The sequence below is a fragment of the Quercus lobata genome, chromosome 9, assembly GCF_001633185.2.
Source record: "Quercus lobata isolate SW786 chromosome 9, ValleyOak3.0 Primary Assembly, whole genome shotgun sequence".
In the NCBI taxonomy this organism is placed as follows: domain Eukaryota; kingdom Viridiplantae; phylum Streptophyta; class Magnoliopsida; order Fagales; family Fagaceae; genus Quercus; species Quercus lobata.
In genome coordinates, this window is record NC_044912.1 from 32,481,847 (window position 1) to 32,501,291 (window position 19,445).

A 19,445-nucleotide genomic window follows, 5' to 3' on the forward strand; every position below is an offset into this window, starting at 1 on the left:
CAACTACTCATGGAGTTTAATCCAAACTCATGGAAATTGATTGGCCAATCAGACAAAGACCACACTATTTGAGCCACATGACAAGAAATGAAAAGGTGCTCCACAGTTTCCAAGTCCCCATAACTAGCAAACAAGTAATATCTTCAATCTCAAATATGTTCCTAAGCATCTCAAGAGCTGGGATTGCATTCCATGCAATTTTCCAGAGGAAAATTTTAAGTTCATGGATTAAATTGAACTTTATATCATAGTTGAACAATCAAATATTAATAATTTAACTAGAATTAAATAAGATCCATTAATCAACCGAATCTAACTGGCACAGGGTCTTTGGTGTTTAACAATAAGCCTGCATATGGTGTCTGCATAAAGCTTTTGGATATGTGATGCTAAGCCTGACTTTCAGAATTCAGCTCAGCTGGGCTCCACTATCAATCCAGTGCACAGAAAAGTAGAGATCTAGTGATTAATGCCAGAGGGATGATTGAGATATCAGTTTTTTAAACTAAATTTCTGAAGCTCATTTGTCAAAAGTCTTATAACTCAGTAATGTAGAGACAAATATTTTTCGCAAATCCCCTCTACCTGTTGTTGTAACCCTATCGACTTATAAAGAAAAAAATAAATCTAAAACCCAAATAGACTAATTTGGGTATTAGTTTTGGTAGATTGCCATTAGGATTTTATTCATTGGTAGAGACTAGAGAACATAGTTCTTCTACAAGAGCTCTCCTAGGGTAACGTAGGGACAGATTTTTAGCAACGGCTGTCATCCCTTCTCAATGAAATATCCTTTTCTTTTATAAAAGTAAATTGTCCGAGCGATTGAAACAACATTGGCCAGCATAGGAGAGTAGGTATTAACCACAAAAATAAGTCTAGCTAAGCACCTCAGGCATGGCAAAGCAAAATAGAGGCAACATGGAAATCTAAGGGAGAGACTGGTGTTCCAGATTGATTTAGAATTACATAATGATGGTATGAATACACCTCAAATTATATTGAAATACAAGGTAAAGAAACTACCAGATACAAAAAAGGAAGTTGGTGAAGTGCCCAGAACTCATTGAATCCAACGAACTTCAATCTAATCAGCAGCAATTCCTTGCAGAAGGGGTCATCTATGCCGATATTGCTAACATATGCTGAAGTTTAAATGTCAATATATTTACAAGCGCTTACCTCCAAACAATCTCTATGTGGCTCTCATTAATCCTCATGAAGCAATCTTGAAAATCTGCAGAGTGACTAGAACCAATTTGAAACGCTGAAGTCCCGTAGCTTGCTAAGATGTTTCTCCATGTCTTCCCTGGTCTTGTCCCACTCTTGTCTCTCTATCACAGTGGAAGGATTATCTCTCTCGCTCTGGAAGCATTATAAGGGAACAATGTATCAGGACATGCTGACATGCAAAAGAAATAGACTTACAGAGAGTGATAAAGATCAGGGATAGTCACCAGAGGAATTATTTTGAAGGAGCTCCCTTTATCTCGTATTACAAGCAAGTCACTCTTTCTATCTCTATTTCTTCCTCCTGGAACTGTGACCTACAGAAGGTAATATCAACCTTTTCAAAATAAAATAAATAAATCTAATAAGTCACAACATGGTAGAACTATAAAAAGATTGACAGGCAGAGAAAAAAGGATTCCTCATGTACTTGCTAAAACTAAAACCTATGGTACAAAGAATCACATAATGAAAAGGGATTCGGTCATGATGGTCAAGTCAAACATCTCTATCACTAGAAATCTTCACTTCCTTTTCAGGGATCCCTTTTTTAGGGGAGTGGGGGACCTAAAAATTTTCACCAATAACCTTAAGCATCACCACTTTCAATTTGGAAACATGGTCCTACAACTAAACTGCTTAAACAAAGTGATTCATCAAAATCAAAAGGTAGCCAAAACAAAAAGAAAAGAAAAAAATCAAAACTCCAGAGGTAAAGAAGCAAATAGCCATTCCACGTCCACAAGAAGCATAAGAAGAATAGTCATTGCAGTTTTAAAACTAATATTCACAAACAAATATCCTCACCAAAACTTTAGCTCTGGTAATTGATTTTGTTTGGGAATCAATAACATAAATCTCCTCAAAATCAAGCACGAACTCTGGGTCATCCAACCTCCGGTTCCTATAGTGCTTTGTCAAGAAAACCTGGAACAGAAATGCAGCCCGGTGATGCTGTTGCTAACAGTAAAGAATCAGGAAAAGAAGAACTTCATCCTTTCAGTTCTTAATATTATTTAATTAGCATCTTAAGAGAAACCAACTACAATATTGAAGGCATTGTTCAAATGACCATGTTATCCTATCACGTCATGCTATCAAATAGACATCCTGAAATTTATTGGGGCAGCTAAAGGGCCAGGCCACACTAATATTTTCAATGTTCTTGAAGTATTTGAACTTTGGGATTTATCGAACATATTGCATGTCTGTCCAAACAAAAGACGGTGATTTCAGCAGCCAATGGATCTGCCAAAATTGTTCCCATGCAAATAGGAATTTTAGTTCGGACATTTCCTTATAGCTTATACCTAAAAGAAAACAAAAAAATAATTGAAAAGATATGTGCCCAATGTTTCTTCACCAATATGAAAGGTAGGTTTGCCAATGCTATGATAGAGGCTAAAGTTTTCTACTTTCTTATTAAAGAATATAAAACTGTTCCCTATTCTTTTTAGTCTTTATAGTAGAGATCAATTGTAAACCATATGTAATGTCAATGATTTTGCATCCTTGTGAAACATGTTCAGGTACTTATAGTTTTAAATACTTCTCTCCTTTTACAATAAAAAATTCCTCTTCTCCCATGTACCAGTCCCCTCCTCCACCCCATCTTTTCCCTCTCTGTTGCTTTACTATTTTTATCATCAAGTATGTTGTGAGAAGACCTGCAGTCTCTTGTTTCTCAATCTTTTCTGATTGTATTACAAATAAATGGAAGGACCAACTCTAACAAATAAATTTAAGAGTTCCTTTACTTCAAAAAATTTGTAAAAAGGGAGGGGGAGGAGGAGGTTGAAAAATACAATCAAGGGTTAATTATAAGCCTTCTTCCTATCAAATTTCTGATTCATTTCAATCTCCAGGAGAAAAGAATAATAGGGTGCCTGTCCCTTCCCAATACTCTATCTCCCATCTAAAGGGGCAACATAAAACTTGGCTACAGATGTTCATGCTGCCAACCTTACACAGTGGGCATAAGTGCAGCAAGCCCTCTGAGATTAACACTGAAACACAATCAAATCCTCTGAGATTAACACCAAAACACAATCAAATTAGTAAGTGTGTGTGTGTGTGTGTGTGTGTGTGTCTACATATATATATATATATATATATATATATATTCAAAAAGCTTCTTATGATCACACTGGGAACATCATGAAGCTAGTTCACTCAGCAAGACTACCTACTAACCAATTTGTCACACAGATTAAACACAAATAGCCATTCGCAGAAGTAGCTATGCCACATACATGCCAAACTATAGTATTGTCCACGATCACAAAGAAAGCCTACAAACAATGCCCCAACTTTTCTAGAAGAAAAAGGCAAAAGTGAAGAATATGGCAACCCACTACATTATTGAACATAAGTGAGAAAAATAAACACTGGCTACTATCTCAAATAATCTGTTAAACATGAACCTCCGGCTTGCACACCAAATGTCCAAAACGAAAATAAAAAAGCCCCATCTTGTATTGGAAAGTTGAACTCTTCTCTAACTCTAATGCCATGATCTACGAAATTCCTTAATGTCTCTTAATAATGATCTAGGATTTAGGTACCATAAATTGAAATATATCAGTAGTTCAGTAATTATGTAAATGGAAAAATCAATTTAACACTAACTAGATGACACAAAACACATAATAGAGCAATAATAGTTTACTCATACCTTAAAGATCTCCCTCTCGGTTTTATATAATGGATCTCGAGGCGCATCAATGGGCGGTTCTGTGACATTGTAGCATCCATAATCACTCATTGCACAGCGAATGTACTATAAAATTTTGACATAAAGAGGAAGAAAAAAGAAAACCCATTATTAAAAAGACACTAAAATTGAATGTGTCTATGTCATTTGCTTCACCCAAAAAAAAAAAAAGGTTTACCTTTTGAGGCATTGGAGCAAGCACTTTGGGAATGGCATAAACATCAGTATCAGGAGGAGTAACATACATCTACAAAACCCAAGAACCAAAATCAAAATAACACTACAAAAATAACCAAAACAAAAGCACAAGTATTAGAAAAAAAAAAATGAACCTCTCTGAAATCATAGACATCGTTATCTGGGTCAGGGGGTTTTCTGATAAAGAAATCGCAGTGAAGCAAGGAAATCTTATGGAACTCGTCCTCGTTGATTCTATAATCGACGACCATCTCGGAGTCCCAACCTTGTGTAGACACAAAAGTCTTGCTTTGTACCATGTCGATGTCTTCGTCGGCGGTAGCAGAGAGCGAGGTGGATTCGGAGTGGTACTCGATGTCGAAGTCTTTCTTGTTGTCGACTTCCTCGAGCTCGTCCTCGTCCATGTCGTAGTCGTCGGGGTCGGCTCCGTCGCCGTCGCCGTCGTCAGCGCGGGTGAGGAATGGGTTGTTGCGTCGGAGAGGGGTGGGAGTGGGAATGGTGCGTTTGAGAAGGAGGAGTGGTGGTGGGGAGTGGAAGAGGAGTGAGGAGTGTGGGGTGGTGAATGTGGGGAGCTTGTATGGTGGTGAGAAGAGGCAGGTGGTGGTGGTGATGGGGAGAGACATGGGTTTTGGATTAGGAGGTTTTGTAATGGTGGAGTGAGTGAGAATGAGCAGAGTGGAAGGAGATAGGGAAGAGTTGATTAGATTTTTTTTTTTTGAAAATGATATTATACTAGTTAATTTAAAATCATTTGTTTTGGAGGGAGGGAATAGCTGCATGTCTGAGTTAAAGATTAAAAATTAAAATTATTTTATTATTTAATTTATTTTTTGTATTATTTATAGACCTCACGGTATTTTTTGATATTATTTATGGTTTTACTGTACTATTTCAATTAACTTTTATATTTATCTATAATACTTTCAACAATAATTTGTCTGTTTCAGTAAAATAAGTGGTATCTAAACATACTTTAAGTAGACAATAATTTTTAAGAATATTACAAGTTTTATAACATGAAGCTTACAAATTGGTATGTTGATAATAATAAAAATAAACATTCATTAATTAAAAAGTTAAAGGCTTGAAGGCTACCAATCACATTCATTAACATACTAATTTATAAAATTTATGCACTAAAAGTTGTCGTGCCTTGCATTTTCTATGAGTCAAATGACAAATGGGTATGGTTAAGACTAAATCTAGACACATGTTTAAAATTTCCTCTTTCTTGCATTAAAGCATTAGATGGATGTTTTGCCTATAAGAAATTTTTATTTTTTTTATTTTTTTGAGAAACAGCCTATGAGAAATTAGTTATTGGTTTTGGAGTAAAATTTAAATACAATGTCTTATGTGCAATACATTATACTCTTCAATAAAATTGAAACACATAATTGTATTGAATTTGATTATTCATGTAAAAAATAAAAAAAAATTGATTGTATCTCATTGGCCAATACAACCATGTATTTGAGTTTAATTGGGAAGCCTAATGAGTGTACCGAACTTAAAGAATCATATATGAGTTTTAATTAGAGTTTGGAATAGCCTTCCATAGTAGTTTCGTAATCTTTTTTGTGAGTAATGAGTGTACTGAGATTTTAGTAGAGAAAGAGAGAGTGAGAGTGAGAGTGCCATTTCCTTTATTAATATTATTATTTTTTGTAACTTAGAACTCAAGTCTCCAAGACTTGATTTACCACTTGGAAACTTAAGTTTCAACTTTGGTTATGAAGCAAAAAAATTTTGAAACATGTCACATAACAAAAAAGTTTGGGAATTAAGGCCACAGGGCAAGAAAAAAAATGAATAGCCATATATCTCTTATAAAGTAATTGCTTTGCTAATCAATGCATGTAAACATTATGCGTAAATCAACAATAAGTAAGGGGATAAGTGGGTCTTCTTAGTGGAGTCCTCGAATTCATTTGAAGTCATTGGTAGGTTTTCCATTATGTAGGATGGAATAGGATAGTGGTAACACATTGGAGACCTTCCACAATTGCCCATTGTACAATGCTTTAAGTTGAGTCCCATACTTTTAATCATCTCTAAAGAACAAAAGCACTTTTTCTTCCATGGTCCAATCACACACATTAGTAGTCAAATTTTGAAAGATGCTTATACCTAAAGGATGCCTAATTAATGTTTCCTCCTACTAGCTTTATTTTTCTCTAACGACTTAAGGATTTGGATATGTCAATCATAACCCTAACTTGCATAAAACTTTCAACACCCATCTCTTCGTCAAACTTGCCAACCAAACAATTGTCCTAAGAATTTCATAACCTTTTTGGTCATATACCTAACCAGAAATTCATGAATTTTGACCTATAAATAGGAGTGTGAGAGAACTTGACCTCTGTAGGTCAAATATTCCACCTATTGCTTTAGTGGAGTTTGCTCGATTAAAGGTTTTGTCTCCCATTTTTTGACAATCTAAGCCAGTAGTACATCTCAATTATATCATATATATTCTCCATGGTTAGATTTAAAACACCTAATGTGAACATATAAACAAAATAAGCCAAAAGGAATAAGCAATGTACAAGAGAAAGAAACAAAAAAAGAGAGAAGAAATTGGGATAAAACAAGCCCTATTGATATATAGAGACAACAAGAGGGGACTGCAACCTTTCACTAGGACAAGTACAGGGTTTATCTAATGTCTCGGGTTTGATGTTGCCACTCGCCACACCCTAAAAACTAAGAGAGACTTTTTGTAGTCGTACATATCATTATGTACGTGTGCAAGTTATATACACAACTCTAGTAGAAAGTGTGAATTTATTATGTGCAAACACTTAAAAGAACCTATAAATAAATAAATTAAATGCCAACTATCTATATAGTCTATCATATATATAAAATAAAGAAATTTGACTTTTGGTTAATCTCATAATATATGTTTACTTTTATGTTTTGGTTTATATTGGTTTTGTTAGCAAAACAAAGTAAAAAAGTTTATACTTTACAAATAGCCAGTGAGATATTATCTAAATATTAATGATAGAGTATAATTATAACTAAATTATATTATATTTTTAATATTTAATAAAATTTGGATAGGTGCAGTGACTAGTTAATCATTTAAGTACATAATCAAAACTTAAAGAGTGTTGGTGCAACAATAATAATAATGGAAATAATACACAAAAAGAAACTGAATAGTACTTCTGAATATTATTAATATAAAGAAAGGAAATACACAACACTATTTGGACTGAGGCGCGGCACTCGCTCTCTTTAAGGAGATTCAAGCCCTTGGTTGGCTAACTCTTGTAACCGGTGCAGACCTTCTCTGACTTGTCTCCCCCAAGATACAACAGCCCAACAAGTGTCGTATGGCTAGAACAACCTCTGCACAAAGTGTTCAAGCCCAAACCTCCACTCTTCACCTCCCCCTTGCGCACGTATCTAGCCCAATATCTAAGACAATTCATGTTAGCCCATTAATCACCACAATTAAAAAGAATAAAAAAGTCTCTCTCCTTTTCAATGTGGGATTAAACATTTTCACAACTCTTCATCTTCCATACTCACTCCACATCTTTACATTTATTTTATAACATTTACTCATTTTAATTATTTAATATTAAAATGTTCCAACAATCCCCCACTCATTTTAATATTAAATTTTAGTTAAAGAGAGATTACCAGGCAAAGATGGGTCACTATGCATCATGAAGGTGTGCTCTGCATTGAACCTTCACTTAGTAAAACAGCGATCTCAACTCCAGAGTCGTAGTGGTCTCCGACTTGAACTAGAACTGCTTTAGGGAAATTAAACATCACTGCTTACACATAACAACCCAGGTGTTGACATGAGCTTTTATAGCTAGCACTTTACGGCCATGTGCTGATCCCAGTTTCATGAGTGTATTTGAGATTAAGTCCAAATCTCATAGGGAGCGGCCCCACCCCCACACTCACATAGGTGAAATTTGTCAAGGGTGCTCCTGCAATTCTGACACCCCACTCATACGAGCTACAAATTTCATTAAGAGTTTTTTACTCAACCTTTCCACATTACAGGATAAATGCACTTACATCATAGGGATGAACAATTAAAAAATTATTTACAGAATAAATAATTTAAAAAAAATAAATAGTGCATTTCTTACGACCATCATATGATTCGTTTTTCCCATTGAACCCAATTCTCAGGATCTCTGGTCCTTGGGTTGGGTATCCTCATACATGGCTCATGATTCTATGGACTTTAGTCCCATCCCCCTCGATGTATTCTAGACTCTATCTTTTGCCAAGGCCTTGGTAAATGGATCTGCAAGATTATCATTAGATTTTATATAATCCACAGTCATGATGCCACTCCTCAAATAAGATCGCACGGTACTGTGCTTTCTTCTTATAGGTCTGGATTTACCATTGTAGTAACGGTTTTTAACTCTACCAATTGCGGCAGTGCTATCACAATGAATTAATATAGGTGGAATTGGCTTTTCCCAAAGTGGAATTTCATATAACAAATCTCTAAGCCAATTTGCCTCTTCACTAGCTGAAGCTAATGCTATTAATTCAGCTTCCATTGTTGAATTAGCAATTATCGTTTGCTTTTTAGATTTCCAACAAATAGCACCACTACCTAAAGTAAAAATATAACTAGTGGTAGAGAGAGAATCACCTGACAAAGTATTCCAATCGGCATCACTAAAAGCTTCAATCACAGTAGGGTACTTTTTATAAAATAAGCCATAGTTTTTGGTACCAATTAAATATCTCATAACTCGCTCAATAGCTAGCCAATGATCTTTACTAGGTTTGCTAGTAAATCTGCTAAGCACTCCTACTGCATATGCAATGTCAGGTCTAGTATAATCAGTAGCATAACGCAAACTACCAATGATACTAGCATAATCCTTTTGATTAAAAATCTCATCATCATTATTCACAGGAAATAAATGAACACTAGAATCAAAAGGAGTAGCTACACTTTTGTGATCATGAAAATTATATTTTCTCAATATTTTCTCAACGTAATGTGATTAATCAAGATATATTCCATCACATGTTTTTGTAATTTTCATGCCCAAAATAAAATTAGCCTCACCAAGATTTTTCATATCAAAATGGCTTTTAAGCATATTTTTTATTTCATTTATAACATGCATATTTGAGCCAAAAATTAACATATCATCCACATAGAGGCTAATAATAACCAGTGGCGGCGCCACGTACAGGTCAGGGTGTTCCTGGAAAAAAAAAAAAAATTATATTTAATCTATGCTAGGAACACCCTCATCCCAAAATTAGGAACACCCTGAATAAAAAAATTAGGAATACCCTCAAATTAAATAATTAAAAAAAAATTATCTATCCTACTTTCAAGCCAAAAAAAAAAAAAAAAAACCCAAAAAAAAATTTTGAACTAAAATCTGAAAAAAAAAAAAAAAAAAAATTGTTAACAGAACCAAGCCCACTGCCCACGGCCAAGCCCACGGCAAACCCGGAAAGCCCAACATAATACGGAGGTAGCAAAACCCATGAATTCTCACCCAAAAAAAAAAAAAAAAAAAACAGAGCAAATCAGAAATCAAACCACGGTCACGTCGTTGGCAGAGATCAAGACAGACAGTCTATACTCTATACAAGGCAAAAACAAATCAAACCCCATTACCCAACACTGCAATACAGAGGCGTTTGTCAAAAAAAAAAAAGAAACCAAATACAGAGCAAAAGAGAAACAAAATACAGAGCAAAAAAGAAACCCCAAACCCAGAGCAAACCAAACCCACGGTGGCGCCGCCACTGCTCGCAGGCGCAGCTCGCTCCGTGACCTCCGCCGCTCCTCGTCTAGTCGTCGTCGCTCGTCTCCCGCCGTCGTCGCTCGTCGCTGGCCCGTCGTCGCTTGCCCGTCGTCGCAGATCAGAACGGTCTCACCGTCTCAGCTGTTCCGCCGTCGTCGCTTGCCCGTCGCCAGTCGGCCTCAAGGTATTTCGCCCCCTTTTTCTCTCTGACTCTCTCTCTCTCACACTGAAATGAAAACCATGAAATGATGAAATGCAAAAGTCTGATGCCTCTCTCTCTTTTTATTTAGTCTTTAAGTCATTAACTCTCTCTCTCTCTTTTGAAATTTGAACTGGAATAATCTGATTGGCTGGCTGTGCCGAATCTTTACTCTTTCTTTTTTCTTTTTTTTTTTTGGGAACCAATCTTTACTTTTAACTTTATTTTGTTTTTTTGTCTGTTTTTTTGGCTTTATCTTATAGCTTTATTCGTTGCTTTTGTCTGTTGGGCAGTGACTCAGTGTGTTGCTGATTAGTAATATGTATTGTGATTGTGAAATTTTCTGATTGGCAGGTTGTGATTGGGGGATGATTTGTGCTTGTCTGTTGAGTGGGGTAGGGATAAATGGGCTGATGGGCAGTGGGCACATGGGGCCGGATAGTAAATGATAATTAAAGCAGTGTAATGTGTTGCACATTACACTGCTTTTATTATGCTACACATGAGATGTATAATGTTTAGTTCTTTTAGTGTAATGTGCACAAAGAACTAAACAATATAACAAATTAAAGTAATATAATTAATAACAAATAAATTAAAGTAATATAGTTTATTGTTACGCTAAATAATAATAATTAAAATAGTATAATTAATCAATGCATTATAAAAGACAAATAAATTAAATTATGTTAGGCTAAATAAAAATTAATAATTTTATAATTAATGAAACAATAATGTAACAAATTATAGTTTATAAAAAACAAACAAATTAATAAAACAACTAAACAACAATAATTAATAATTTTATTAATATTTCAAATAAACTTATAGTTTTTTGTTTATTCTTTTGCTAGAATTATGGACAAATATTTGATAAGAAAACCACGTACCCAAGATTCAGCTCCTGCACAAGATTCTTCTTCATCTTCTAAGCGAATTCGTGTTGACTTTAACTTAGAGAATCTTCCTTCAGATCCTGGGCTACGAGAAAAAATATCATCTTATCATCCTAATGATCGTGATGAAATAAGAAGATATTATTTAACAAAAGGCCCTTGTCAACCTGTTTTACACAGTGATGATTACCCTATATCTTTTTTTTCTGGAAAGCCTCGTCGATTTTTATCCAAATGGTATAAAGATAGATGCTGGTTGGAATATAGTATAGACAAAGATGCAGTATTCTGTTTTTATTGCTATCTATTTGGACAAGATGTTGGTAAGCAAGGGGGAGGTGACACTTTTGTAACGAAGGGATTCAAACTTTGGAATCAGAAAGATAAGTTAAATTCCCATGTTGGAGGAGTTAATAGTGCTCATTACCAAGCTGTCCAGAAGGGTAATGATTTGTTGAACGAAAAGCAACACATTCAAAGTGTTTTTGTTAAGCAATCAAATCAAGATAAAATTGACTATCGGATTCAATTAAATGCAATAGTTGATTGCATAAGATTCCTTTTATGCCGGGGATTAGCTTTTCGTGGTCACGATGAATCTCAAGGTTCAAGTGATAAAGGAAATTTCCTTGAGCTTGTACAATTTTTGGGGGATCACAATGAATCTATTAATGAAGTGTTGCAAAAAGCTTCGAAAAATTGCAAGCTTACCCACCCTGACATTCAAAAAGATATTGTGAATGCAATTGCACGTGAAACATCCAAAGCCATCATCAAGGATCTTGACAATGGGTTCTTTTCAATATTAGTTGATGAGTCACGTGATATCTCAGTGAAAGAACAAATGGCTCTCGTTCTTCGTTATGTGAACAAAGAAGGAATTATTATAGAGCGATTCCTTGGTATTGTACATGTAGCAAGTACTACCGCTTTGTCACTCAAGCATGCTATTGAATGTTTACTTTGTGAACATAATTTGAGTTTATCTACGTGGGCAAGGTTATGACGGGGCTAGTAATATGCAAGGTGATATCAATGGTCAAAACTTTAATTATGAAAGAGAACAAGTCAGCATTTTATGTCCATTGTTTTGCTCATCAACTTCAATTGACACTTGTTGCTGTTGCTAAAAATCACATTAACATTGCTGAATTTTTTTATGTGGTTAGTAATTTAGTAACTGTTGTTGGAGGCTCTTGTAAGAGACGAGATGCTCTTCGAGATACACAATTTGCCAAAATTAAAGAAGATTTAGAGAATGGTGTACGTAGAAGTGGGCAAGGTTTGAATCAAGAGACAAATCTTAAACGTCCTGGTGATACACGTTGGGGATCATATTATGGGACCATTCTCAGTTTGATTTTGATGTTCTCTGTTATTGTTGATGTACTAGAGATTATTGAAGAAGATGGCCTCTCCGACCAAAAAGTTGAAGCTCGATCTATTATGAGGTCAATTCTTTCTTTTGAATTTGTCTTTGCTCTACACTTGATGAAAAATATTTTAGGGATCACAAATGAGTTGTCAATAGCATTACAAAAAAAAAATCAAGATATAGTAAATGCTATGGATCTTGTTAAAGTGTCTAAGCAACGGTTGCAAGTGATGAGAGATGATGGATGGACATCTTTATTGGCTGAAGTATCTTTATTTTGTACCTCACATGATATTCCTATCTTGGACATGGAAGCGATATTTGTAGTTAGTGGGAGGCCGCGGCGCAACACCCAACAAAATACAAATTTACATCATTATCGTGTTGAGTTATTCTACACAGTCATAGATATGCAACTTCAAAAGCTTAACAACCGTTTTTCTGAGGCGAATACTGATTTGCTACTTTGTATGGCTTGCTTGAATCCAAGTAATTCATTTGTGGCTTTCGATAAGGAAAAGTTGATACGTCTAGCTAAGTTCTATCCTTCTGATTTTCTTGGGACAGATATTTTAGCACTTGACTCTCAACTACAGAATTATATTTTTGATATGCGTAGCAATGACTTCTTTTTAGAGCTTCAAGGAGTTAGTGAACTTGCTGAAAAGTTAGTGAGCACAAGAAAACACGAGACTTATCCATTAGTCTATTTGCTAGTGAAGCTAGCTTTGACCCTTCCAGTTGCTACTGCAACAGTAGAAAGAAGTTTTTCAGCAATGAAATATGTAAAGAATGAACTGTGCAATCGAATGGGAGATCAATGGATGAATGATTGCTTGATTGTGTATATTGAAAAAGATGTAGCTTGTAGCATTGATAATGAGACTATTATGCAACGATTTCAAAATATGAAAACTCGTAGAAAGCAATTGTAAATTCTATGTATTTGTGTATTTTTTGATTGTTGTTATTGTCAATATATAAAATTTTCTTTTTATTATATTGTGTAATTTATGCTTATTGAGGAACACCCTGAAAAAATTTCCTGGAGTCGCCACTGATAATAACATGTAAATTATTCCATGATTTAGAATAAATACATTTATCACATTCATTTGATTTATAACCATTCTCAATCATGCAGGAATCAAACTTTTCATGCCACTGCTTAGGTGCTTGTTTTAAGCCATATAGGGATTTGGTTAGCTTACATACCTTGCTTTCTTGTCCAGGCTCAACAAAGCCTTCAGGTTGGTCCATATAAATCTCTTCCTCTAGGTCCCCATTTAGAAAAGCAGTTTTTACATCCATTTGATGAATTTTCAAATAAAAAATTGCAGCAATGGCAATTAACAATCTAATAGATGTAATTCTTGTTACCGGAGAAAATGTATCAAAGAAATCAAGACCAGCTTTTTGTTTAAAGCCTTTTGCAACAAGTCTAGCTTTAAACTTATCTATTGACCCATCCGGTTTCAACTTTTTTCTAAGGACCCATTTACAACCTATGGTCTTACAACCAGGTGGAAGATCTACTAATTTCCAAGTTCTATTAGAAATTAGAGATTCCATCTCATCATTTACAGCCTCTTTCCAAAATATAGCATCAGGTGATGTTAAAGCCTCTTTTAAATTTTGGGGATTTTCCTCAATGTTAAAAACATAATAATCAGGACCAAAATCCTTTTCAACTCTAGCTCTTTTACTCCTTCTAGGTTCCATTTCAAAATTTTCTTGATTTTGTAAATGTGAAGTAAAAGAACTAGGTTGTGACAAAGTATTTTCTTCACCCCCACTATTTTTCAATTTAAAAGGAAATTTTTCTTCATGAAAAATTGCATCACCAGATTCAAAAATTATTTTGTTTTCAAGATCAAAAAATCTATAGGCTGCACTATTAATCGCATAACCAAGAAAAGCACAGGTAGTAGCTCTTATACCTAATTTAGGCATTTTAGGGTCAGTAAGCCTTACATAAGCAAGACAACCCCATACTCTCAAATATCACAAATTTGGCTTATGTCCTTTCCACATCTCAAAAGGTGTGGTGTGTGACTTTTTATGTGGCACCCTATTCAAAACATGACATGCAGTTAAAATAGCTTCACCCAAAAAATGTAAAGGTGCACCAGATTCAATTAACATGGCATTTGTTAACTCAATTAAAGTTCTATTTTTTCTTTCAGCCACACCATTAGAAGCAGGTGAATATGGTGCAGTAGTTTCATGGATAATTCCCAAAGACTGAGCAAATGAGTTGAATGCACTTGATTCATACTCACGGCCTCTATCACTTCTTATTTTTTTTATTTTTCTACCGAATTGATTTTCAACTTCTTTTAAAAAATCTTGAAATTTTTCAAAAGCATCACTTTTATTTTTCAACAAATAAATAGTTGTATATTTTGAGAAATCATCAATAAAAGTGATAATATATCTATTTCCTCCACGAGTTAAAATTCCCTCAAATTCACATAAATCGGAATGAATTAACTCAAGCAATTCGGTATTTCTTACAACATTTTTATGAGGCCTTTTTGTAATCTTAGCTTGACTACAAGTTTCATATTTTTCAAAATCTTTTGACAGTCTTGGAATTAATCCTAAACTACTCATGATTCCCACATATCTACTATTTATATGACACAAACGAGCATGCCAAAAATTAATAGAAGAAAGCATATAAACTGAACTGGTAGATGCTTTATTATTCTCAATATTCAATTTAAACATTCCATCACAAGCATAACCCTTGCCCACAAATAATCCCTTTTTTGTGATTACATAATTATCAGATTCCATAGTTTGCTTGAAGCCAGCCTTATTAAGCAAAAAACTTGACATCAAATTCTTCCTCATGGACGGAGTGTAAAGTACATCTTTCAATGTTAGCACACGTCCAGAAGTGAATTTCAATTCAACCTCACCACTCCCAAGAACCTTGGTTTTACTAGAGTCACCAAGCATAACAGTTTTTTCTTCTTCAAAAGGAGTGTACAATTTGAACCAATTCTTGTCATAGCAGACGTGCCTATTAGCACCGGAATCTGCCCACCACCCTTCAACATATTGCACCATATTGATGTCTGTAATCATAGCCACTAAAGGCTCTTCGGTTACGTTAGCCTGTGGGACAGATTCACGTTTCCGAAATTTGCAAAATCGAGCAATATGCCCACTCTTGCCACAGACAAAACAGGATCTATTAAATTGATCTTGTGAAGGGGGTCCTTGGTTCTTATTGTAATTTTTATTTGGGTTTCCCCTTCCTTGAGGTCTATTATTATTTTTAAAGGCTCTTTTTTTAGGCTTCAATTAAACATTTCTAGGAAAATGATTTTTGGGCATATTATTATTAGATGAAATAAGGTTTACCTTTGTGGTGGAATTACCATTGCTCTCTTGTGTCATGAGTGCATCTTGTCCTCTAGCCTCCTCCTTCACACGGATGCGTGTGATCAAAGTCTCAAAGGATGTCTCCTTTTGTTTGTGCCGCAAAGTCTTTTGGAACTCCCTTCAAGATTGTGGTAGTTTATCAATTATGCCAGCTACCACCAAATTGTCTCCAATTTTTATGCATTCGGATCTCAATTCTGCCACAATCATTTGAAAGTCTTGTGCTTGATCCACCACCGATTTTCCATCCACCATTTGGTAACGGAAAAATCTACTAGCAGCATACTTCTTTGCACCTGCCTCCTCGGTATCATACTTGCTTTGTAAAGCTTTCCAAATTTTCTTAGCAGAATTGTAAGTTGTATCATAATAATCATAGAAATGATCGGCAAGACAATTCAATAGATAAGAGCGACAATTATATTCATCCTTTGTATACTTATCTATTTTTTCTTGATGGAGAATATATTCTTCCTCACTCATCTCATCGGTAGGAACTTTTGACGGATTCTTGTCAGTGAGGATGTAGGAGACTTTGAGAAGACTCAAGTAGAAGAGGACCTTTCCTTTCCACCTCTTGAAATGGGCTCCCTTAAAGCGAAAGGGCTTGTTGAGATCTCCAACAGGCTCATTTGGTTTCTCTTGTGTAGGCTCCATGTGTTTGAATCTCCTTAAAATTGTTGGTGCAACAATAATAATAATGGAAATAATACACAAAGAGAAACTGAATAGTACTTCTGAATATTATTAATATAAAGAAAGGAAATACACAACACTATTTGGACTGAGGCGCGACACTCACTCTCTTTAAGGAGATTCAAGCCCTTAGTTGGCTAACTCTTGTAACCGGTGCAGACCTTCTCTGACTTGTCTCCCCCAAGATACAACAGCCCAACAAGTGTCGTATGGCTAGAACAATTGTCAGTAATCTCTCTATTTTTTTAGTGTGTATTGTAAGTTGCAGTAACCTGGATTGGGTCCGAATGAGTCTATTTATAGGCTCAATGGGCCTTACGAAATTACTACCCAATTTATTCTGATTAATTAGGTCCAATTATTCGGCTCTTCATTGTCCATAATAAAAATGGAGTATTAATTCGGGCCATTTACTCACCAACGGCTCTTCATCCAAGGGGCTGATTCATTTCCATTTTTGATACCTCCACTCTTCACCTCCCCCTTGCGCACGTATCTAGCCCAATATCTGAGACAATTCATGTTAGCCCATTAATCACCACAATTAAAAAGAATAAAAAAGTCTCTCTCCTTTTCAATGTGAGATTAAACATTTTCACAACTTTTCATCTTCCATATTCACTCCACATCTTTACATTTATTTTATAACATTTACTCATTTTAATTATTTAATATTAAAATGTTCCAACAAAGAACAATTATTAAGAGTAGTCGTCATAGGTTGAAACTCTCTAAAAAAAAAAGTTTATGTTGGTCGTCAACTCATGACACACACACACACACATATATATCTAGTTGAAAGAAAAATGTGGAATCTTGAGAGCAAGTCACTTTCTACTGCAACAAGTTAAACCCTTGCACTAGATGGCTCCTCCAAGTCCAATACTAATGCATCTCGCATGACTTAAACCCAAACGCTAAAGGCGAGATGAATGAGGTGTTAACCACTAAACTCCCACCTTGAGGTCTATAGAAATATTAGACTTGCAAGGACATGAACAAAAATCATTAAAATAAAAGAGTCCATAATAATTAAATTTGGATAGGTGCAGTGAAAATCCCCTAGTCAATCACTTAAGTCCATAATCAAAACTTAAATGTATTAAAAAAGTTTATATCGGTCGTCAACTCATGACAATCACCCTCATTTGTTTTGATATAAATTATAGAACTAGTTGTGTACTGTGTGCAAATATTATATACATATTGGTTGAAAGAAAAAATATGGAATCTTGGGGGTAAGTCACTTTCCACCCTTTGCGCTAGATGGCTCCTCCAACCTCAATACTAATGCATCCTGCATGGCTTAAACCCAAACACTAAAGGCAAGATGAACAAGGTGCTTAACCACTAAACTCCCACTTTGAGGTCAATACAAATATTAGACTTGCAATGACATGAACAAAAATCATAAAAATAAAAGAGTCTATACTGCTAATTTAAAATTCCTACCGACACATGTTGGATGGTAAAAATCTTATATTAAGAAGTGATGTGATAATTTATTAGAAATTAATGGCTTAATCTAAAAAAGGTGATTAGTGGACTATTTTATAAACATTTTTTTTTTAATGTCCTCGGCTCTTTGCACTATCGCAGTACTCTGTTGGCGTATGTTTTTTTTTTTTTTTTTTTTTTTGAGAAGGCTTTGTTGGCGTATGTTGAAAGCATACATTTGAAGTAAGTTCAAAATATGTGCAGATTCTAGAGCATGACTCTGCTATATAATGCAAATGCTAACATCAAGTGTTGTTTTATAGCCATTCAATAATTCAATGCTGTCTTTGAAATGTAAAATAAAGACAAAATGAATTTGGTAACGAATCTTATTCATTTTTATTTTGGGCCCAAATATATAGCTTTTATTCTTAAAGGACTACATTGGCCCCTTCAAATTAAATCCCGTATGAGTAGCTAATAAAAGCCACAAATCAGGGCGGCAATGGTTTGTCTTAAAAAGGCTAAGAGCCAAATTCTAGATATTTCCCCCTTTCTGCTCTGAGTGTACGAAATTGTTTCTTTTAATAATATATTTTAAAAGTAAAAATAAATTTATAACTGTTTAAGAAAGCAAAATTAGATCAATTTCTATTAATTTAACTGATAAAGTTTTTTATTTTCAAATAAGAAATCCGACTAAATTACAATTAAATTTATATTATTTGAATTAATTAGATAAAATGATTTTTCTTTATGAATTTATAAAATTAGATTCATTGGCCTTATATTGTTAAAAATTATATATAATTTTATATAGAATTTTTAATTCAAACTTAAAATTATACCCTTTAGTTGGGGGTTGAATTGTCAACTTTTGTTCACAGTCCTTAAATTGTTAACATTTCTATCACCTTAGTTATTTTGTCAATTACATTAAGTCCAATAAAACTATGTCATATCACATCACATGTGTAATAATGTAAATAAATGCTATCCTATCAATTTTATAAATCACAAACTTAGGTGCAATATTTTAGATACCGTTCCTTATATTCTTCTCTTAAGATTTAGTTATGTGGCTACTTAATGAAAAAATATACTTTCATTCCATAAGAAAAAATTTACATAGTAAAATTTTAAAAGGAGAACGTAAGGAATAATATTTAAATATTGTACCTAAATCTTGTCTTTTTATAAACAACAATGAAGGTCTATTAAAAAAGTTGGATTTTTTAAACACGCCTAACAAAATAGTTTTCTAACAGTAGTTTTTAATTAACTCAACTAGTAAAATATTTTATCATTAAATAAGAGATTTAAAGTTTATCTTCGATTACAAAAAAAAAAAAAAAAAATTAATATTTTGGTCGTGTAATAAAGTACTGCCATTAAAAAAAAAAAAAAAAAAAGACCCCTAATCCCTAATTCTTATATTTTTTTAGCCCCAACTCCTCTAGTCAGACTTGGGCTTTGGACCCAGCCCATGACAAGAAATAATTTCGTGCCATCGCCGTCCCAGTTCCCTCCCTCT

The 19,445-nt window shown here is 34.4% G+C and overlaps 1 protein-coding gene across 2 annotated transcripts; it reads right to left on the bottom strand.

Moving 5' to 3' along the window:
- Window positions 1-924: 924 nt before the first annotated feature.
- On the bottom strand, window positions 925-4,861 carry LOC115962270. 2 transcript variants are annotated; one of them, XM_031081175.1, is made up of 6 exons: window positions 4,276-4,861; window positions 4,122-4,190; window positions 3,905-4,009; window positions 2,038-2,157; window positions 1,458-1,547; window positions 925-1,365 (listed from the first exon to the last, which is right to left on the bottom strand). In XM_031081175.1, exons 1-6 carry the CDS (start codon window positions 4,762-4,764, stop codon window positions 1,249-1,251), a joined length of 990 nt encoding a protein of 329 aa, XP_030937035.1. In that variant the 5' UTR covers window positions 4,765-4,861; the 3' UTR covers window positions 925-1,248. The 2 variants fall into 2 exon arrangements, with proteins under 2 accessions (XP_030937035.1, XP_030937036.1); XM_031081176.1 differs by lacking the exon at window positions 2,038-2,157.
- Window positions 4,862-19,445: the final 14,584 nt, after the last annotated feature.

Excerpts from the sequence above, each read along its gene's own strand:
- LOC115962270 (XM_031081175.1), bottom strand. The coding sequence starts at position 4,764 with ATGTCTCTCCCCATCACCACCACCACCTGCCTCTTCTCACCACCATAC. Across the intron at positions 4,010-4,121 it reads TTGCTCCAATGCCTCAAAAG|TACATTCGCTGTGCAATGAG; the intron begins GTAAACCTTTTT and ends AAAATTTTATAG. Across the intron at positions 1,366-1,457 it reads CCTTCAAAATAATTCCTCTG|AGCGAGAGAGATAATCCTTC; the intron begins GTGACTATCCCT and ends TAATGCTTCCAG.